The sequence below is a fragment of the Hyla sarda genome, chromosome 4 (assembly GCF_029499605.1).
Source record: "Hyla sarda isolate aHylSar1 chromosome 4, aHylSar1.hap1, whole genome shotgun sequence".
NCBI lineage: Eukaryota > Metazoa > Chordata > Amphibia > Anura > Hylidae > Hyla > Hyla sarda.
Window position 1 is genome coordinate 262,928,394 of NC_079192.1, and position 23,855 is coordinate 262,952,248.

The 23,855-nt window shown below is 39.9% G+C and overlaps 1 protein-coding gene across 4 annotated transcripts in view; it reads left to right on the forward strand.

The window, feature by feature from the left end:
* The window catches only part of OSBPL8 (oxysterol binding protein like 8), a 228,010-nt gene that overhangs the window by 30,904 nt on the left and 173,251 nt on the right, over positions 1-23,855 (forward strand). For 3 of the 4 annotated variants that reach the window (XM_056574070.1, XM_056574073.1, XM_056574071.1), the window contains one exon: positions 23,460-23,564. In XM_056574070.1, the coding sequence (XP_056430045.1) occupies positions 23,523-23,564 (42 nt within the window). In that variant the 5' untranslated portion in view covers positions 23,460-23,522. Of the gene's footprint in view, positions 1-23,277; positions 23,295-23,459; positions 23,565-23,855 lie in introns of those variants that run through there. The other variant, XM_056574072.1, reaches the window with a different exon arrangement.

The window sequence follows — 23,855 nt, forward strand, 5'->3', positions numbered from 1 at the left end:
AAATGTAAGTTGTAATATACAGATAGAGGTCATAGGTATATACAGTTACGTATAGAGTTTGCACAATTTTCAGGATTTTGCAGTATCGGCAGACATATTTGCACTGTTAGTAAATGGCAATTTGCACGTTCTTCACACATTGTTTGTGTCGGTTTTGTATTTTGTTGGTATTAGCAATGTTTTATTAAATTTTATTTTTTTCATCTGCAGCAACAAAGGGAGGATTTATCAAAACTTGTGCAGTGGAAATGTGGAGCAGTTGTCCATAACAACCAATCAGATTGCTTCTTTCAGTTTTAATAGGGCCTCTGCACGGGTTTTGAGAAATCTCCTAGTGTAGATGGCAAAGATAGCTGAGAAGTATACCAACCTATGAATCTGAGCATTGTAGGGGAACATATTAGAAGTGGAAGACACAAGAACATAAAATCAGAACATACACAACAATTTAGACTTTAAAGAAGCATAATGCATTTAGTTATCGAACTAGAAAAAGCAACTGGCAAATAACTAATAAAGAGACTGGACTCCATGTGGTAACTGCAATTTAACTTTTTTAGTACAGTAGCAAAGTAGACCTCGGTATGTACAATATGTACTTATTCATTGTTTCAAGTCTGTATGGATATCTAGCTCTATTATTTCCTAGTAGGCTCCTTTCACACTACAGGTATCATCCTGGTATTTTACAATAACGGATGAAAGGAAAACGGATGCAATAACTGGTAGAAACAGATGATAACTGATGACCATCATCTGTTATTTTTAAAGTTTTTTTTTCTTAAACATCCTGATGTTGTTTTGTTATTACCAATTACATCCGTTTTCTTTTTAATCAGGTTTTTAACCCTTTTTTTGTAAAGCTGTACTGCGCATGCTCAGTACAAAAACGGACGTTAAAAAAAACTAACAATAACTGATCCCATAGATTAACATCCGGATCCCATAGATACGGATCCCATAGATTAACATCCGTTTCCCATAGACTTCAATGTAAAATTTTAATGGCCGTTTTTTCTCCATTATTTTTGCCGACCAAAATAGTGCATGCAACATCTTTTGTGCCGGCAAAAAATAACAGGCATTAGTACAAATGGACATGCCTGATGCAAAAGGATGGTCATAAAATCCCATTGACATGAATGTTTTTTTTTGACGGCCGTTTTCAGGACTTTTTGCCGGGAGTAATAACAGAGGTTTTTACAGGATGATACCTGTAGTGTGAAAGGGGCCTAATCTTGGTAGCAGGTAATGGATTTTTTTTGTTTTCTTTAATCTTTTTGTTTCATTTCCTGCAGAGGGACAGAATTACACAATCGATTTTTTTTGCATTTAAAACCTATTGGATACAGATCACAATCTAAATGTCTTTTCAGGCAACAATAAAAAGTAAATTACATCTCAGTTTGGTTGTAGAGCATTTAACTCTGAAGAAACGGGAATTAATTTTTTTCCTATCTGCTCTCCTTACGAGCCATCGGATGTGTTTGTCTGACATTACAAAGATGGCGTCTTGTGTATAGATTGTTTACAGTTTGTTTTTCAATGTTGTAATGAAGGTAATTGGGGAGATTTATCAAAACCTGTGTAGAGGAAAAGTTGCCCAGTTGCCCATAGCAACCAATCAGATTGCTTCTTTCATTTTGCAGAGGCCTTGTTAAAAATGAAAGAAGGTCGCTGATTGGTTGCTATGGGCAACTGGGCAACTTTTCCTCTGGACAGGTTTTGATAAATCTCCCCCAATATCCTCATATTTTCCCCTGGGGAGAAAATCATATCTTTAGTTACTCAGGTGTTCCTGATATGTTAGAAGTAAAATATCATTGTGCATGATGAAACAGACGTTGTCTTTTATCATTTGTCTTTAGACTGTTTTTTTGTTTGTACAAAAGGCACAAAAAAGGGTTTATTTTCCCCTTTTGGTTTACACATTTCTGCTGATTTTGAGTTATAATTCACAGATGTTGGCAATATACATGATATGGAAGGGATTTATGAACTGCGCCTTTTTGTGAAAAGGCACAAATCCACAGAAGTGTCTCTAAAACTACCCCAGCCCAGACTTAGCTTTATGGTGTATGTGAAGACAGAAATTTCAGAAAATGTGACCTGCACAAAATTTATCAAATGCTTTGTGACCAGTTAATAAATGTGACGCTCCTACACATCATCAGCACACACAATAAAGGTGTAGAAAAATGCTTCACTTACACCTACAATGATAAATGCTTCGCTTACACCTACAATGATAAATGCTTCACTTACACCTACAATGATAAATGCTTCACTTACACCTACAATGATAAATGCTTCACTTACACCTACAATGATAAATGCTTCACTTACACCTACAATGATAAATGCCGGCCATTGCATCTTTCAAATCTGCTTTTCTCAAAGTGAAATATTAGCAGTGCCAGATCTGCTGGGTGATGGTCAAGAACAGCACCCAAAGTGTAGTTTAATGAAACTTTGTGGTGACACCCCCCACAATCATTAAAATGGCGTTTGTGGGGGTTGTCCCATCGGTCATACCCCCTGCGATCTGACACCTATTCCCTATACTTAGAATAGGGGATAAGTTATCAGATCCTGGAGTAGTCCTTTGTCTAAAGTTCTTATTTCTTTTTTCGTTAACTTGTTTTAAGAGCACCAATATAGCTTTTAATGCAAATATTTTTAGGAATTTATTCCAAGCCAGTGTGTAGACCTGTTTTTTAACTGTTATTAATTTTTGTGTCCTTTATTATTCATGCAAATGTGTCCGGTAAGAACATGTAGCTGTCAAGGAAAATGGGCAAGGAATCCATGCAGCACAAGCATAAATGTGTACATTTTTGCACATTTGGAGCCAAAAGTGTGTCTAAACATTATAAATGATGGCCATGTCAGCTCAAACTTTCCAAAAGCCAGAAATAACAATTGAAGGTTTCATGCACATTTTGCCTTTATAGTGTAATGGCGTGTATGCCCATAGCCTAAGGGTATGTATACACCTGACTGTGTACACACCCTTAGTCAGATGTGGGGGAGAAGACACAGATCACATCTTTTTGGCATGTCTGCACACTATTCTGAGAGAAGCTGTTTGAGGTCATTACTTACATTCTGGGCTTGCCCAGAAACCACCTGAACGTGGAGGCAAGTCATTATCTCTGTTCCCTGTCACAGTACAGGATTGGGCTGTCATTCTAATGTGTGCAGGAGGCAGTAGGGCCATCATACTAGGGACATAAATCAACTGGCAGATGGATCAGCTCTGCAGCCTTTTATTTACTGTGACTTCTTTATCATGGGGCTTATCATATCGCTATGAGGACGCTAACTTTGATCAGCTTATTGACCATGGAGACCTCCAACAAGCAGCGATTGTTCTAAATCTGTAGCATATATGCTGCATGAAAACATACTATTAGGGTATTTTCACATGTACTATATACAGTCATGGCTGTAAATGTTGTCACCCCTGACATTTTTCAAGAAAATGAAGTATTTCTCACAGAAAAGGATTGCAGTAACACGTGTTTTGCTATACACGTTTATTCCCTTTGTGTGTATTGGAACTAAACCCAAAATGGAGGAAAAAATGTTAATTGGACATAATGTCACACCAAACTCCAAAAATGGTCTGGATAAAATTCACACTGTTTCAAAATTGTGAATAAATAAGATTGTTTCAAGCATGTCATGCTCCTTTTAAACTCACCTGGGGCAAGTAACAGGTGTGGGCAATATAAAAATCACACCTGAAAGCAGATAAAAAGGAGAGAAGTTCACCTAGTCTTTGCATTGTGTGTCTATGTGTGCCGCACTAAGCATGGACAACAGAAAGAGAAGAGAACTGTCTGAGGACTTGAGAACCAAAATTGTGGAAAAATATCAACAATCTCAAGGTTACAAGTCCATCTCCAGAGATCTAGATTTGCCTTTGTCCACAGTGCACAACATTATCAAGAAGTTTGCAGCACCTAGCACTGTTGCTAATCTCCCTGGGCGTTAACGGAAGAGAAAAATTGATGAAAGGTGTCAACGCAGGAGCATTACGGTCAGCGCGAACTATCCGTTGACATTTAAATGAAATGAAACGCTATGGCAGGAGGACCCCACTGCTGACACATAGAGGTAAAAAAGCAAGACTACATTTTGCCAAAATGAACTGAGTAAGCTGAAATCCTTCTGTGAAAACGTCTCGTGGACAGATGAGACGAAGATAGAGCTTTTAGATAAAGCACATCATTCTACTGTTTACCAAAAATGAAATGAGGCCTACATAGAAAAGAACACCGTACCTACAGGGAAATATGGTGGAGGTTCAATTATGTTTTGGGGCTGTTTTGCTGCCTCTGGCACTGGGTGCCTTGAATGTGGATTACCAATGGATTTTGGGTCACACTGTACAGCCAGTGTCAGAAAGCTGGGTTTGCATCCACGATCTTGGGTCTTCCAGCAGGACAATGACCCCAAACATACGTCAAAAAGCACCCAGAAATGGATGGCAACAAAGTGCTGGAGAGTTCTGAAGTGACCAGCAATGAGTCCAGATCTAAATCCCATTGAACACCTGTGGAGAGATCTTAAAATTGCTGTTGGGAAAAGGCGCCCTTCCAATAAGAGAGACCTGGAGCAGTTTGCAAAGGAAGAGTGGTCCAACATGCCGGCTGAGAGGTGTAAGAAGCTTATTGATGGTTATAGGAAGCAACGGATTTCAGTTATTTTTTCCAAAAGGTGTGCAATCAAATATTAAGTTAAGGGTGCCAATAATTTTATCCAGCCAATTATTGGAGTTTGGTGTGACATTATATCTAGAGATGAACAAAGTAACAGTGATTTGATTCGTCACGAACTTCTCGGCTCAGCAGTTGCTGACTTTAGCCTGCATAAATTAGTTCAGCTTTCAGGTGCTCCGGTGGGCTGGAAAAGGTGGATATAGTCCTAGGAGACTCTCTCCTAGGACTGTATCCACCTTTTCCAGCCCACTGGAGCACATGAAAGCTGAACTAATTTATGCAGGCTAGAGTCATCAAATGCTGAGCCGAGAAGTCCCTGACAAATCAAATCACTGTAACTTCGCTCATCTCTAATTATGTCCAATTTGCTTTTTTGTCCCCTCCTTTTTTGGTTTAGTTCCAATACACACAAAGGGAATGAACATGTGTATAGCAAAACATGTGTTACTGCAATCCTTTTCTGTTAGAAATACTTCATTTTCTTGAAAAATTTACCATGTAAATGCCAATATTTACGGCCATAACTGTATGCTTCATATTTTCTCATTGACTTAACAGCATTGGAATCTGCAGTGTATACTGTACATGTAAACATACCCTCACAATGTAGTTTTTTTTGCCGCTTAGGGTCTGTAGAGAGCAGTACATTGCATCAATCACAATGTTTCCATGTGATGTGTAGTGTGATGTGTCAGAGCCTTGACTAGAACTACATTTCTTCAGTTAAATTTTTTTAGCCCGCAGCCAGTACTTTGAAAGCTATGCACAGTTATTAGAAGTGTTCATATATATGCATAAAAGCATTACAAAGTAACAAAACTTGGTTCTCACAAAAGATTTATTTAGAGACCTTACCTTACCTGGAACCCAACCGTAAGTAGAGAGCAGCCAAGTTGAGTGCGATAAACTGCAGCTTGGGTTCCTCAAGTCCAAGTTTTTTTATTTATTTTTTATTTTATATATATGTTAACTTGTTTATGCCATGCTAAAAGCACCAATATAGCTTTTAATGCAAATATTTAATAGGAATTTATTCCAAGCCCATATGTAGAGCAGTTTATTGCAATTCTTGTTTTGTGTCATACATTGTGCATGCAAAATGTCAGACAGGACCATGTAGCAACATGTATGTGTCAAATAATCCTCCGAATAGGCCATCGGTATCCATATCTGTCGGTGTCAGTCTGTGAATGTTGCTCCATTTAAACAAGAAGATTGTTACCGCTTTCTCCAAGCTTGGTTCACATGTTGCAGCTTTGGGGCTGTAGTGAGCTGCACAGCAAAATCCCATGTGGACTTTTATGTGTTACCTGTACTTTCCACTATAATACTAATTTATGGTAGTTTAGCTAGTTAACTCATTTATAGTAGTGTCTTGCAGCATGTGGTCTGGAGCACATGGGTTTCATAACCATGTGATGATAACCACACTGCAAGATCATGGTGATTGGTGGTTACATGATACTTGATTAAGAAAAAAAATGTCAGACATATCAAACTAAGGCTACATTTTATGATTTTATGGCTTATTTTACATCTTTTACAACTTGGCCCTTTTTTCAACTTGGCCTGTTGGCGTATTTTGGCTGTATTTTCTACAGTTTTTTAGACTAAAGCAAATGCGTATTCAGCAAGCGGGACGTATTTTGGGCCAATTATGGCCAAAGTTACCTGCCATGTCTTAAATGTTTCAGTGAAAAATCAGCCCCAAATTGTAATTTATAGCCGTGTTTATTACTGTAGCAAATCAAAGGAGTACTGCAGCCGAAGACATCGTATCCCCTGTCCGCATGAAGATTAGTGTCTGATCGCAGGGGCTCCGACCACTGGGTCCTCCACGATTTCCATATTGGGACCCGGATCTGCATCCCCGCCTCTCCCATGGAGCTTAATGGAGGGGGCATGTCTGTCGACCTTTGTGAGGTCGACAACACAAGCGTTAGCCGGGCAAAGCTGTGGCAGTTCCGGGTTCCCAAACGGGAGATTGTGGGGCCTCAGCAGTCAGCAGTGGAACCCCCCGCAATCAGACGCTTATACCCTATCCTGGGGATAGGGTATAAGTTGTCTTCGGCTGCAGTACTCATTTAATGGTTGGACACTAGGGGATATTTTCCAATTAAGTTCAGTAGACCTCAAAAAGAAAATATGTCTCTTCCTTTTATTCTACTCACATTCTATAAAACAGGAAAATGAGTCTCTATCAACAAAGGGTTCCCTACTGGGAACAGGTGTTGTACGGGTGGAAAGGGACTGCAACCTAAAAGCCATGCCATGTGCCAAAATTTTGGATCATTACCTTTGCATTCTTGATTTTTAAAGATGTGTAGATCAGTCAAAGAAATAAGGGGGAACAATGAGGTATGCCAGGCTGTGACACGTGAGAATCTCAGCTCTGCTTTCTTAAAGGGGTATTCCAGGAACTGGCACCAGAAATGTAAACAGATTTGTAAATTACTTCTATTAAAAAATCTTAATACTTCCAACAATTATCAGCTGCTGAAGTTGAGTTGTTCTTTTCTATCTGGCAACAGTGCCCTCTGCTGACATCTCTGCTTGTCTCGGAAACTGCACAGAGTAGAAGAGGTTTGCTATGGGGATTTGCTTCTACTCTGGACAGTTCCCGAGACAGGTGCATGCACTATTTCTCCCGTTACTATCTTCCGTCACAAAATAACGTTGTTATTAATAACGGGCTATAACGGGTTAAAACGGCTATTAGAAAAATCCCATAGACTATAATGGGATTTTCTAACGGCCGTATAGGATTTTGTAACTGCCCTTTTACAGCTGATTTTCAGATGGAACTTTGTACGGATCTTTAAAACTGAGTAATTTTGTAGTGTGAAAGGGGCCTAAGGTGTTTTTTTTTTTTGTTTTTTTTTTGCAGTAATACTATGCCTAGTAAAAAGGGACAATGGTGTTTTTTTATTTTTTTATTTTATGGGTTAATGTGATTTGTTTGTGCTTACTTTGCTGACATTGTGGACATGTTTAATCACTCTGGGCATCATTCCATTTGTTACATTAGGAGATGAAATGGCAACCAGGTTTTTGGTAATTGAATGATCCTAGAGCTATTGCGTAACAAGACGGATGTTGAAAGGATTGTAAACAGAAAATGTTTAGTATTTACAAATCTACCTATAAGAGGAGATTTTAATTGTCTTCCATTTCTACCGGATAGAAATAACCTTACAGTGTTTATGCATTAGTGAGCACAGAAGGCCACGAACTAGAAACTATCAACTCTAGAAGATATTTTTAGACTGTTTCTCTAGGAGGGCAGACTCACAGTACTGTACACTTCATGTACTGTAAACCTAAAAAATATGTTCTTAAATAGTTTTCTTTATCTCAATGTAGCTCTGTATTTATGGTGGGGTACTCCCTGTATAACATATTTTAAATGCCTGTTTTGTCATATAGGTGTAAAAACTCATAATCCAGTTGTGGTGTGTTTGCATTGCTGTTGCCCACATCCAGTAAATACTTCTCAAAGGCTGCCGTGTTTTTTATGTACTTTCCTTGTTTGTCAGGTAAACGGCAACATTTTAGAAGTATTTACTGCATGGGCAAGCAGATCGTGTGTTTTCACCCTAAAACATTGTAGCTAGTGTTGGGGTGGAGCTTATGGTTTTTGCATGGAACTGGATAGTAGCCCAGTGTATAGTAGCTCCTCCTGGAGCTAACATTTCCAAAAATGATAAAGTATAGAGCGTTAAGAAAGAAAAATGTCGCCCCGACCAGTAGAAAGCTATATTAAAGGGAATCGGTCATATTTTTCATGCTGGCCAAATCACAGGTATGATGAAATGGGGCAGAGGCTCCTTTAATTCCAGGGATGTATGATTCACTCAGAAATGCTGCAGTGTTTCAGAAGAATCCTAGTTTTAGCGCTCACCGGAACAGGGCTCTGAGTCGTCTGGGTGGTCCCTGGCAGCCTTTTTTCATAGGTTTGTCTCTATGCAAACAGGGAGAGATCTAGGAATCAAGGTCAGTGGGATGGGGAGAAGCTGCTAGGGACCACCCTCAGTCATACAGCCCCATTCCCGGATGGTGTTATAAGTATGGTTCGGGTGAATCTTTATTACATCATTGTAATAAGGGAGCACATGCTGTGGTTCAGACAGCTTGAAATTGATACAGGCTTTGTTTAGCAAATTGACCAGACCAGAATTTTGGCCCCCCAAAAATTGTAATCTTTTTAATGGGAATCTGACAGCAGGGACACCTGCACTAATCTTAATACACAGGTAGATAAGACCCTGTTTCTAACGCTTCTTACCAGGGGAAAAGAGGTGAAGCCCTTCTGGATATATTCACCTTGTTGCTAATATGGTAATTTCTCCTTATGTAAAATGGAAGCAGCGGCTGCATTATATACAATAGTTTTTCATACCCGCTCTGACTGATAAACCCACCCCTTCTGCTGAGAACCTGCCTCCAGTATGGTTAAGAAGTAAAAAATGAAGATTAATATTTCCTGAATGGCTGCACCAATTTTCACCAAGTAAGAGGCCTTAGAAAAGGGGTCACCTGCACCCGCACATCTACCTGTATATTCATATTGACCCTGCTGTCAGACGGATAGACAGATATGCAAACCATGATGAAATAAAAAATTGACCTCTCTATTTCTATTAGGTTAGAATTTTTCAATAGGATATTAAGAAATAGGTCTTATAAATAAGGCACAACATAGTAGGCAGAGTATTATCCTATTGGGTATTTTCTTTTCAGTAAAGAACTACTATATTTTGAAAGATTAAACGGTTATTCATCAGGTTGTGTTTTTTTTTTTTTTTTTTACTGTAACATTTAACCACAAATGTGTTAAGTAGTTCATAGCCAGGATCTGTTGTTGTTCTAGTAAAATATGTTCTCTCTGCCACCCACACAATTATCCTTTGCCATTGGCTGTGGCACTAAGAAGTATAATTGATCTAGTTCATTCTGTTGGCAAAGAGTGTGTTTGTTCCATATGGATATTCAGTATTTTTGTGTAAACAGTTCTCTGATGGATTACACTTTTGTTAGCATTTGTTAGAGGATTTTGTTTTACTTTCTTTTGATCCAGAGAGGTTGGTTTGTAATGATAATTGAACAGAGGTCCCTTAGATATTTGCTATATACTATATGTGGGTCCACTGTCCACACACATACATTACCTATTACATGTATTTTAGTTTGATGATTCTATCCTGTTCACTACAATCATTAGTCTTCAGTTGATTTTTATTAGGAAGATCTCTTTAACCCCTTCCCGACCTATGACATACCTGTACGTCATGGGTGGCAAGGTGTTCCCGACCCATGACATACAGGTACGTCATGAACATTACTGCCGCTACTCGCGGCATCCCGCAGCGCCCGGAAAGATGGTGGCTATCACTGATAGCCAGCCATCTTACTGTGCGACCACGGGGGGTTTCATCCCCCACCCCCCCCAGCGATCGCTGCTATCAGCTGGTCAAATCTGACTAGCTGATAGCAGCGTTTCGCTATGAAAATACTTAGCAGCGCGGTGTGTGAGTCCCGATCACTGGGATCGGGACACACACCGCTCTGCTAAGTGTCCCTGACCCGTCCCCCGGCATCACTTACCCGTCCGAGCGGTGTCCCGGCGGTCCTGGCGTCCTCCATGCGGTCCTGGCTGCGCTGCGTCCCGGAGGTGAGTTTCCGGCAGCAGTGCGGCATCTTCATTGGCAGCAGTGAGATCGCTGTAAAGCGATCTCACTGCTGCCTCTGAGAGTTTCAAAACTGCAACTCCCAGCATGCCCAGACAGCCTTTGGCTTTCTGGGCATGCTGGGAGTTGTAGTTTTGCAACATCTGGAGGTCCACAGTTTGGAGACCACTGTATAATGGTCTCCAATCTGTGCTCTTCCAGATGTTGCAAAACTACAAATCTCAGCATGCTCAGTCTGTCCAGGCATGCTGGGAGTTGTAGTTCTCTAACATCTGGAAGAGCACAGATTGGAGACCATTATACAGTGGTCTCCAAACTGTGGACCTCCAGATGTTGCAAAACTACAACTCCCAGCATGCCCAGACTGCCCAAGCATGCTGGAAGTTGTAGTTCGGCAACATCTGATCCTTCAGATATTGCCGAACTACAACTTCCAGCATGCCTGGGCAGTCTGGGCATGTTGGGAGTTGTAGTTTTGCAACAACTGGAGGCACACTAGTTGGGAAACATTGTCCGTTTCCTACCTCAGTGCCTCCAGCTGTTGCAATTGTTGCAAAACTATAACCCCCAGCATGCACTGACAGACCATGCATGCTGGGAGTTGTAGTTTTGCAACAGCTGGAGGAACGCTGGTTTGGAAACACTAAGTTAAGTAATAAACTTTCAACTTAGTGTTTCCAAACCAGCGTTCCTCCAGCTGTTGCAAAACTACAACTCCCAGCATGCACGGACAGCCAAAGGGCATGCTCGGAGTTTGCAACAGCTGGATGTTTGCCCCCCCCCCCCCAATGTGAATGTACAGGGTACACTCACATGGGCGGAGGTTTACAGTGAGTGCTGCAAGTTTGAGATGGCGCAAATTTTGCGCTGCAGCTCAAACTTCCAGCGGCAAACTTGCTGTGAACCTCTGCCCATGTGACTGTACCCTAAAAACACTACACTACACTACACTAACACTAACCTAAAATAAAAAGTAAAAAACACTACATATACACATATCCCTACACAGCCCCCCTCCCCCCAAAAAATGAAAAACGTCTGGTACGCTACTGTTTCCAAAACGGAGCCTCCAGCTGTTGCAAAATAATAACTCCTAGTATTGCCGGACAGCCATTGACTGTCCAGGCATGCTGGGAGTTTTGCAACAGCTGGAGGCACCCTGTTTGGGAATCATTGGCATAGAATACCCCTATGCAAATCCCTAATTCAGGCCTCAAATGCGCATGGTGCTCTCTCACTTTGGAGCCCTGTCGTATTTCAGGGCAACAGTTTTGGGACACATATGGGGTATCGCCGTACTCGAGAGAAATTGCCTTACAAATTTTGGGGGGCTTTTTCTTCTTTAACCCCTTATGAAAAGGTGAAGTTGGGGTCTACACCAGCATGTTAGTGTAAAAAAAAATTTTTTTTACACTGACATGCTGGTGTTGCCCTATACTTTTCATTTTCACAAGAGGTAAAAGGGAAAAAAGACCCCCAAAATTTGTAACGCAATTTCTCCCGACTACGGAGATACCCCATATGTGGGCGCAAAGTGCTCTGGGGGCGCACAACAAGGCCCAGAAGGGAGAGTGCACCATGTACATTTGAGGGGATTTGCACAGGGGTGGCTGATTGTTACAGCAGTTCTGACAAACGCAAAACAATAAATATCCATATGTGACCCCATTTTGGAAACTACACCCCTCACGGAATGTAACAAGGGGTGCAGTGAGCATTTACACCCCACTGGTGTATGACAGATTTTTGGAACAGTGGTCTGTGAAAATGAAAAATAAAATTTTTGATTTGCACAGTCCACTGTTTCAAATATCTGTCAAACGCCAGTGGGGTGTAAATGCTCAGTGCACCCCTTATTAAATTCCATGAGGGGTGTAGTTTCCAAAATGGGGTCACATGTGGGGGGGTCCACTGTTCTGGCACCATAGGGGCTTCCTAAATGGGACATGCCCCCCAAAAACCCTTTCAGAAAAACTCACTCTCCAAAATCCCATTGTCGCTCCTTCCCTTCTGAGCCCTCTACTGCGCCCGCCGAACACTTTACATACGCATATGAGGTATTTCCTTACTAGAAAATTTTCCTCTACAAGAAAATGCGAGTGTAAAAAATGAAGATTTCGAATTTTCTCCTTCACTTTGCTGCTATTCCTGTGAAACACCTAAAGGGTTAAAACACTTACTGAATGTCATTTTGAATACATTGGGGGGTGCAGTTTTTATAATGGGGTCATTTATGGGGTATTTCTAATATGAAGACCCTTAAAATCCACTTCCAACCTGAACTGGGCCCTGAAAAATTACGATTTTGAAAATCTTGAGAAAAATTGAAAAATTGCTGCGGAACTTTGAAGCCCTCTGATGTCTTCCAAAAGTAAAAACTTGTCAATTTTTTTATGCAAACACAAAGTAGACATATTGTATATGTGAATCAATATGTCATTTATTTGGAATATCCATTTTCCTTTCAAGCAGAGACTTTCAAAGTAAGAAAAATGCTAAATTTTCAAAATTTTCATGAAATTTTTAGATTTTTTACCAAGAAAGGATGCAAATATCAGTGAAATTTTACCAATAACATAAAGTAGAATATGTCACGAAAAAACAATCTCGGAATCAGAATGATAAGTAAAAGCATTCCAAAGTTATTAATGTTTAAAGTGACAGTGGTCAGATTTTCAAAAAATGCCCAGGTCATGAAGGTGAAAATGGGCTGGGTCATGAAGGGGTTAAAGAGTACCTGTCATGTTTTTTTTTTAAATATGTTAGACATTAAGACTTTCCTAGCAAGTTCCTAAATGTATTTTATTTAAAAAAAAAATTGTCAAAACCACCACTGGGGTCTCCCTACATTTCCCAGCCTCTAGTCTTTTATAGATGTCAAACTCATACTCATGAGTCGGAAATCTCAGACTGCAGCCGGGACACGTGACCAGCACAGCGCTGCTCCCTTCCTGTCAATCAGACAGGCGGGAACGAGCGCTGTGCCTGCAGCAGCTGGAGACAGGTGTCAGAGCTGTGTGTAAGAAGTTATCACCTTCTCCCAGCCGGCTTACAACTGTAAGCTCCACTACTCTCCTCGGTCCAGACTCTGCTACAGTGTGAGGTAAGGGCGGAAGTGTTCCCCGCCCAGCAGGCTTCACTGACAGGCTTCCTCCCCTCGCACATGGCAGGATCCTGAGCTGCCAAACAGACTACCAAAAAGGTATTTATATTGAGTTTGAAGCAAAAATAATGACAGGGATAGAGTTAGTGAGTGTCAGGGACAGATGTAGGGGGGCGGAATTAGGGACAGTTTAGTTGATTAGTTTAGTTAGTACTCTTTAAGTCATTGTCCCAGTATTAAAAGGGTACTTCGGCCCTCATACATCTTATCCCCTATCCAAAGGATAGGGGATAAGATGTCTGATTGCGGGGGGTCCCACTGCTGGGGACCCCCGCAATCTGTCATTGCGCACCCACCTTTGTGAGCTCTCCGTAGCGCTGTAGGCTCAAAGTATGTAGCGTAACGGCCCCCGTGTGACGTCACGCCTCGCCCCCTCAATGCAAGTCTATGGTAGGGTCGTGATGGCCGGAGTACCTTTTTAATAGTACTGTTAGATGGTTAGGATGGACAGTATTCAAATGATCCTATAAACAAAAAATGAGTTTCCTACACTCCTTCAATTTAAAATAATTTTTTTTATTAGGTATGCAAGATAATACTAACACAGCATGAAAAATAAAAATATATATATATGACCAATCGGAGTATGTGGATAAGTAGAAGCAAACAAAAATACACAGAGGACCAATTTTTAATAAACCATACACATAAGTGTATGTATTTATGTACCAATTTGCAGTAACAACGTTAATCAATATAGCACAATTACATAGCACCAACACACAATATTACTAATCTCACAGGGCTATATTTAGCCTTTTTAACCCCTTAAGGACGCAGCCCTTTTTCACCTTAAGGACTGAGCCCTTTTTCGCAATTATGACCCCCGTCACTTTACGAATTAATAACGCGAAAACTCTTTTACCGAATATTCTGATTCTGAGATTGTTTTTTCGTGACATATTCTACTTTATTTTGGGGGGTAAATTTTCTGCGTTAATTGCATCCTTTTTTGGTGAAAAATCCCCAAATTTCTTGAAATTTTTGAAAATTTAGCATTTTTCTAACTTTGAAGCTCTGTAATTGTAAGGAAAATAGATATTCCAAATAAATTTTATTTTTCTTCACAAACTCAATATGTGCACTTTATGTTGGCATCATAAAATGGACATACTTTTGCTTCTTGAAAAAATTAGAGGGCTTCAAAGTAGAGCAGCAATTTTCAAAAATGTCATGAAAATTGCTAAATCTGAAGGGACAGATGTTACAGAACTACAACTCCCAGCATGCCTGGGCAGTCGAGGCATGCTGAGAGTTGTAGTTTGGCAACATCTGGAGGGCTACTGTTTGGGCACCACTGTAACAGTTGCAAAACTACAACTCCCAGCATGCCCAGACAGCCTTTGGCTCTCTGGGCATGCTGGGAGTTGCAGTTTGGCCCCCCCTAGTGGTTGCCACAGTAAAGATCGATTTACTTTCACTTTCAATTCCTCCCCCCACTGTCGATTCCCTACCTGATCAGGATCCTGCAGGCTCCAGCGAAGATCCCAGGTCCCCAGGCATCTTCTCCTGCAGGTACGGCCTCCATCTTCTTCCCAGAGCCCCTCGACATCCAGGGGCGGGCAGAACGGGGGGTTGCCATGGCAACCCCCTGTCCTGCGCTGCCATTGGTCAGAGTAATGACAGGGGATAGGAGTAGATCGCAGCTTTGCGATCTCACTCCAATCCTTTAGGCTGATCGGGGTTGTTGCTGACAACTCCGATCAGCCCTATTTTCCGGGTGATCGGGTCACCAGAGACCCGATCAGCCCGGAATTGGAGAAAATCGCATGTCTGAATTGACATGCGATTTTCTCCGATCGCCGACATGGGGGGGGGGGGGGGGTCTCGGGATACGCCCTCGGTCCTTAAGGACTCGGAATGCAGGGCATATCCATACGCCCTGTGTCCTGAAGAGGTTAACCCCCCTCCCCCCCCCCCCAACTGGGACAACAGATACTGATGCTATACTAAATAGTTATATTAAGGTGGGCAAAGCAGCATATCTAGCAAAGTTCTACGTGTATGTAAACAGATTGCTCTCACATAAAGTGCTTACCCATAATGAGTCCTCTGTATCCCCTTCGTACGTTTTGGAATGATTCTTTCTCAAGGGCCTCTCACTCTACCCTGTTTACTCCAAATATTAGTATTTTTATAGTTGATTTTATTAGAAAGACCTTTACGTTATTGGCCCAGAATAATATAACTGCTATATGTTGAGGATAGACAATCATGAAATGATCCAGATTTATCACGCTGTTTGATATACATAACACATATTTAGACCAACTATTTGCTTCAAAATGTTACTCCAAAATGTTTTATGCCGAAAAGTTGTATACAAGGCACACCTTCTTTCCTATGAAGCTCTATTACCTTTTTCCAACCCTTTTTCCAAGCTATTCTGTCTAAAACACATAATAAAAGGGGTGTGAGCTAATTTCTCTGGCACAAATTAAGGCTTCTTTCACACTAGCAAATTACTTCGTTTAGCAAGTTCCGTCGCTAGTTCAGTCCTAAAATCAGCTGTCACCGGCAGTAACCAAATCCTATACGTCCGTTAGAAAATCCCATTATATTCTATGGGATTTTTCTAATATCCGTTTTAATCCATTATAGTCCGTTATTGATAATGGATGTTATTTTGTGACAGAAGATAGTACGGAAGAAATAGTTCATGAACTATTTTCTTCCGTACTATCTTCAGTCACAAAATAACGTCCGTTATCAATAACTGACTATAATGGATTAAACCGGATGTAAGAAAAATCCCATAGACTATAATGGGATTTTCTAACAGACGTATAGGATTTGGTTACTGCCGGTGACAGCTGATTTTAGGACGGAACTTGCTAAACGGAGTAATTTGCTAGTGTGAAACAAGCCTAAGCTAGAATTCTGAAAAATCTACCCCATTGTTTCATAAAAGATATTTATGGCTCTTAGGTTGACATATAAATGCTGATCTCTTTAATGTTTTGATGGGAAAACACGAACAGAGATAATAAAATCTATAGATGTCGAAGGTAAAGGAAGGTAGACTCCTACTTTGACTGCAGTATCAGTTTTCCATTGTTCACCCATTCATGCAGAAGGATCCAGGCCTCATTTATCAAAAATGTCCGCAAATCTTTCTTGTGGTCACCATGGGAGTTTGTGCAGGAGAACAGTCCCTTATCACTGTTTTCTGTACAGTAGTGTGTAATCCATGGACTGTTCCACCTCCTTGGCCATTGTGGATCGACATAAAGCAGAAATAATAGAGATTATTTTATGAGTTGAACTCTGTACTGTCTTTAGTTTTAGTAATCCTCTCAGAGAATTATTAAGAGAATGAAGAATACCTTTGGGTTAAAGGAAAATTCTTTACTAATCATTTACAGGTAGAACATGTCACTGTAACTTGGGTCTCTAGGATTGGTTTCTCGTTTTATAACATTACTAGCGGAGTACCCGGCACTGCCCGGTTTTTCCTAACTTTATCGTTGTGGGGGAGGAAAAGCAACAAAGGAGGAAGCTTTTGTCCTCTTATCCTGTCCCTTAATTCAGACCCCATATCCCCTCCTCATATCCCGACCCCAAATCCCCTCCTCATATTCCGACCTCATATCATGTCCTCATATTTTGTTCTCCTGCCTCGACCCCATATCCCGTCCCCATATCCCGTCCCAATATCCTGTCCCCATATCACACACTCACAAACATACACATTGAATTTGATAGATAGATAGATAGATTTATAGGGTTCGTAGCATTTCATCCATCCATTTTTTTTCTCACAAATTGGCCCAGATTTACTAAGCTTGCTTTTTTTTTTAAATCATGCAATATTAGGTTTTTAGTCTCTTTATCCCATTAGATTTATTATCCAACTGCTTGCAGCTTAGTGTGTTTGGCTAGTTTATTGTGCCTACTTGTGCCACTGTGCGCCATTTTGAGCTGAACTGCCCAGAAATGTCCACATGTGAGCAATGTGCACTTTTCTTACCAAGTTAAATTGGGTCTTTCTTCTTACACCTTGCACCAGATTCTGAAGGAAAACCTATAAAGAATGTATTCACAACAACACAAGTAATACAAAGGACACACCCCTGTTTTGGATTTCTGAGCAGAATTCTCTAGGTTGGTGCAAAAACTGATAGAAAGCCATGATCAATCCATTGGCAAAGGTGTAATCATGTTAATTATTCTACAAACCTAAGAAATGTTTGACATGAGTAGATTTGGGCCATTGTTTGAGTCTAGTACTGTAGGTCTGCTATGTGCCTCTGCCCAACACGAACGCCTCAGAGACTGTTCCATTGACCTGGACCTGCACATGTGGTGCATTATGGATGATTCTCCGGACTCCATCTTTGACAGGACAACCCGGTTTCCCCCCAATCTACACTGTCAAAGGCCTTTGAAGCATCCAGAGAGCAAACTACGCTTCCCAGTTAAATCAACTGGTAGTTGTAAGTTGAGAAATAGCCGCTAAAGAGGAGTTTGCTGGCATACAGCCTGTTTGGCCTAAGTGGATCAGTGTTGTAATTTATATTTACAGTTCTATTCTATTTTGATTTGTTTATTTTTAGAACTACATTGTGAAACTTCAGTGTTATTACTAATCAAAGAGCTAAAATTATATAAAGCAACATATAATATAGTAGATTTATAATATTGATTTAATACTGAATATAACCTTGGCCCCTAAGACTCGAGAACAATAAGTCAATTAAAATTTCCCTACTTTCATGATTATGACAGTATTGCTCCTTGGGAAAAGCATGGGGTTACCACTTCCAAGTGATGTGGTGTACATGTTTAGAGGCTTTCTACATCAGAAGATGAATGATGATTTAATTACATGTCTCTAATTGTCCGGAAAGATCAGCATGACCCTACATCAATATAGTCCTTACTACACAATCCTTACTGACTGACAGCATAAAACCACACCATGATGGCAAATCGGAGTGATGCTTCTAGTTAAATGCAAGGTTCCTTTTTTTTTTTCTTTGCTTGCATTCAGTAAATCTGTATTTATGTTAAGGCTTTTCCAGGCATGAATTGCTTGGTGGGGATTGCTTGCTTGATAATTAAAGGCAAACACTGGGAATTATTTTTCTTTACTAAGTTTTTATAGCATTTTTACTGTGCTTTGTAATTCTTTTTTGCTGAGATTTTTTCCAAAATTACAGAAAAAGCACAACAGAAAGGCAACATGGGAACAGGACATCAGCTGAGGTGTTAAAGAACCATATATCCTGATCACATAGAGGAAGCAGTATACAGATGGAGCTGAGTGGAGGGGGAGGGGGTCTGTGGACAGCCAGAAGAGATCTGTAGTTCACAGGAAGTCAGTTGTCCCCGGACTGACCGCTTCCTCTGACACATTAAACACAATCATTTTCTGTGCGGCAGGCTGGTGATCACATGACCCAGTTACAGCAATGCAATGCATAGATGCAGATGTGCTGGATTGAAACAAATGACAATTTAGACTAATTATGATGGTGTGTGTTCATTATATGGGCAAAAAAAAAAAAAAAAAAAGACCGAGAGTGCTAAGAAAAAAATGCTATGTATGAATGTTTTATTCAGTCAGTATGTTTCAACTTGTTAAAGGATCAGAAAATATTCTCTTGTCATCATATGATTCTATTTATTTCTATTTATTTTGTATGACTATCACAACATACTTGTTTAATATAACAACAATTGAGGAATACATCAGTTTATGTTCACACGACAGTTTTGTTGCCGAAAGTGTGATTCTTTTGTTGCCAGGTACATGGATCTTTGCAAGCACATGCAGATTGTTAGGACAGACACATACATTTCTGGAATAAAAATGCTTGCCACATTTGGTCTTTGGTTCAGGACATTGGAGTGTCCAGTTATGCCCACAATCCCACTATTAAAGAGTGCCTGTCATAACATACAAAAAATGTTATATGTTACTCCGTACCTAATCCTGAGCATGTACATAGAATTATGTTTCTAGAATTTATATGTCCCTCACAAATATTCCATCTGTTGCTCACTTGGATTGTCATTCTGTTCTGTATGTGTCCTCACTCTCCTTGATTCATCTTCCTACTGTGCTGGGTCTCAACTGTGCAGGTTGTTCTGTAACCCCCTCCTCACTGTTCTCATGCTGCAATCTGATAGGACAGGAGTGAGCACAGAGGAGTGCTAGTCCCAGTCTGTGCTTCATACAAAGATGATGCTGCATTTACACAGGATTATGTTCTTGATAGTATGGGGACACCTAGTGGTCTTTTTATAAGCCATGATTTCTATAAAAGGAAATAAAAATGTCTTATGAAGTATGAGAAAGATTAATGTTTTCCCAAGATTTTCAACATATATAGGGGGGTATTTATCAAAGGATTCATGTTTTTTTTTCACGTAACTTTGGCGCAATACTTTGGCGCAGTGTCTTTTTGCGCCAAAGTTTGGCCTATCTTCTCCGCTGTCATTTTTACAACTTTCTCAAAATCACACGGTCCTGTGTGTGATTTTAACTTTAGTCAGTAATTCATCATTTGCACCAATCGATCTTTGGCACAATTTTGCGCCTTTAGGGATTTTGCTTTTTTTTGGCACAAATCACCGCCAAGAAATTTTTAACATGGAAAACACACTTAGCAATGTCAGCAAATGTAAAAACGTCAAAATACATTACATTTTTTTTTTTTTTGTGAAAGCAGCGACGCCTCCAGGGCTGCTCAATACTATCCTGCGACTTAGTTGTCTCTGAGGAACCTTCACCCTCCATTGAGCCAGCATTGGACATGGCCACACAGGTTCAGGAAAGCACTAAAGCAGTGGTCTCCAACCTGCGGACCTCCAGATGTTGCAAAACTACAACTCTCGGGCATGCTGGGAATTGTAGTTTTGCAACATCTGGAGGTCTGCAGGTTGAAGACCACTGCACTAAAGTAACCAAAAAAATAAATTAAATACTCAAGTTGAAAATAAAATTCATTTCACATGGTGGCTATAAACCCCACAAAAGAAAATAACTTGCGTCGCTTGCTGATATACTGCAGGAGGGACTCCGAAATGGCTGCTCTACAGGGTAAAATACGCGTCCTCTGTGGCGGTAAGTTCTGTTTAAAAGGCGCTGTGAACAGCTGATTTCAACATTTGAGCCAAAATTACTAACAACTTGCACCAAATGATTAAAGGGGTATTCCAGGAAAAAACTTTTTTTTATATATATCAACTGGCTCCAGAAAGTTAAACCGATTTGTAAATTACTTCTATTAAAAAATCTTAATCCTTTCAGTACATATGAGCTTCTGAAGTTAAGGTTGTTCTTTTCTGTCTAAATCCTCTCTGACACCTGTCTCGGGAAACACCCAGTTTAGAAGAGGTTTGCTATGGGGATTTGCTTCTAAACTGGGCGTTTCCCGAGACAGGTGTCATCAGACAGGATTTAGACAGAAAAGAACAACCTTAACTTCAGAAGCTCATAAGTACTGAAAGGATTAAGATTTTTTAATAGAAGTAATTTACAAATCTGTTTAACTTTCTGGAGACAGTTGAGATATATATAGATATAGATATATATATCTATAGATATATATATCTATATATATATATATCTATATATATATATATATATATATATAGATATATATATATATAGATATATATAGATATATATATATATATATATATATATATATATATATATATATATATATATAGATATATATATAGATATATATATATAGATATATATATATATAGATATATATATATAGATATATATATAGATATATATATAGATATATATATAGATATATATATAGATATATATATAGATATATATAGATAGATATATATATATATATATAGATATATATATATATAGATATATATAGATAGATATATATAGATAGATATATATAGATAGATATATATAGATAGATATATATAGATAGATATATATAGATAGACATATATATATAGACATATATATATATATATATATATATATATATATATATATATATATAAATATATATTAGGGGTGTGAATTGCCAAGAATTTGGCGATTCGATTCGAATCGCGATACCAGTGTGGCGATTCGATATATCCCGATATATCGTGATACCGTCTAGGTGACGATACATCGCGATATATCCCGATATATCGCCCACCTGGGAGCATTCATAGATCCCAATAGACGCCGCTGTCAGCTTTGACAGCGGCGATCTAGTACTCCGGTGCTCACTTTTTTCATGTTATCCCGTCCGGGCTGCAAAATAAAATAAAACGCACTTTCTCTTACCTGCCAACGAGCCCCCGGAGCTCCGGTACAGGTGTTCGGTCCCCGGGCTGTATTCTTCTTACTTCCTGTTAGTCCGGCACGTCACATGGAGCTTCAGCCTATCACCAGCGGAGGCGGGACATCGCTGCGGCTGGTGATAGGCTGAAGCTCCATGTGACGTGCCGGACTAACAGGAAGTAAGAAGAATACAGCCCGGGGACCGAACACCTGTACCGGAGCTCCGGGGGCTCGTTGGCAGGTAAGAGTGCGTTTTATTTTGCAGCCTGGATAGGATAAAATGAGAAAAGTGCGCACCGGATACTCCTTTAATAGCCAGCCGCGGCGATTGCCGCATGCTGGCTATTAGCGGCGGCCCCCGGCTACTGAAATCAGCCGGGGGTCGCATAGTACGGAGTGGGCACGAGTCGGAGCCCGCTCCATAGCCGTGTCAGATCCGGCCTGCCCGGCTCCACAAATGTGGAACTTTTATCTCCTGATGCCCGGGACATGACATGCTGTTCCGGGCGTCCGCAGATAAAAATTCCACATCCCTAAAAGAATCGATTCAAAAATATTTTGAATCGATTCTGTATCGGCAAATGAAAAAATCGCGATTATCGCGAGAATCGATTTTTTCTTACATCCCTAATATATATATATATATATATATATATATATATATATATATATATATATATATATCTATATAAAAAGTTTTTTCCTGAAATAGCCCTTTAATTTGGTGGATGTCCACGAAAACCAAAGTGAAAAAAAAGGGTAAAGAGAAACTGTCAACAGGCAAAATTGATAAATACCCCCCATAAAGTTTTTGAATCTGACAGTGAAAAAGACACCCTGTCCCGGATCAAGATCCTTTTTATTGTCGAGGATCATGACTAAGTTCTATAGTTGAGCATTCAAGTATTGTCCTACTTTTGCAGCTCCTGGCTTCTGTGGTTCACATGCCGAGATGTGTATCAAACACTCTTTTGTGTGCAGCTTAAACACCCACACCTGTCAGTCATTGTTTGTAGTAGTTTTTTACCGCACACTGGCATTTCCTAGGAGTGTGTCGGCTATAGTTCTAGCGCCAGTCAGTTATTGTTGACATATGAATCTTGGCATGCTCATTGGTCCTCCCATAAATGCCTAATGTGGCTTTTTATAGCAAGCACAGTTGGTGCTATACATATGCCTCTCATGTGCCATCTAGCTCTAGTGAAAAGGTCCACGGCCCAAGTTAGCTGTGATGTGTCGAGCTGCCTTATCTCTGACAGCTGTGATTGTAACCTGGAACTAATAGATCCTGTGTGCAGTGCGCAGGTTCTTTTCCCGAGCAATGTTTATTGCAACTGCTCAGAGAGGATTGCCTTCCAAATCACTCTGTATTTGAGGAAGGGATTTCATAACAGCAGATGTTCTATTAAAGAGCTGACGAAGCTCCGTCGCAGTTTCATCCCATAGCAGTGGTAAGTGGGTGTTTTTATTTATTTATTTATTTTTATTTATTTATTTTTTATTTGATTAACAAAGTGAACAATTTTGACTAAATGTCATCTTGTTTGGCACAGAAACAGACACTTCTTGCTGCTCTGGTCTGCCTCTGGCGCTGACATGCTATCTTATTGTTACAGGATACTCAAGGCCTTGGAATGCTAGAACTCTAACTGGCTGCAGATTAGGAGAGAGCCATCAATATGGAGACTGCCGTCTCAGAAGTGGAACCTGAGAAAACTTTGGTGAGTTAGTTTGAGGTAGAATTACAACTGCTTATTGATTTACAGGAAAATTATATTTTTTATGTCTGGTTATTTTTATGCAGGAACATATTGACTGAAACAGTATGGCTGCATAGTAAGAGCATTAGATCATACTTAGATCATACTACTACATACATCATACCATGCCTTATGATTTATTTTTTATTTGCGTTTTCAATTGCAGTTTTAGAGGTTTACAAATCATAGTTCTGTGTAAACTGTTATGCTAAATATTACAACACGGTAGTTTTTACCCTCTTCATTTAATAT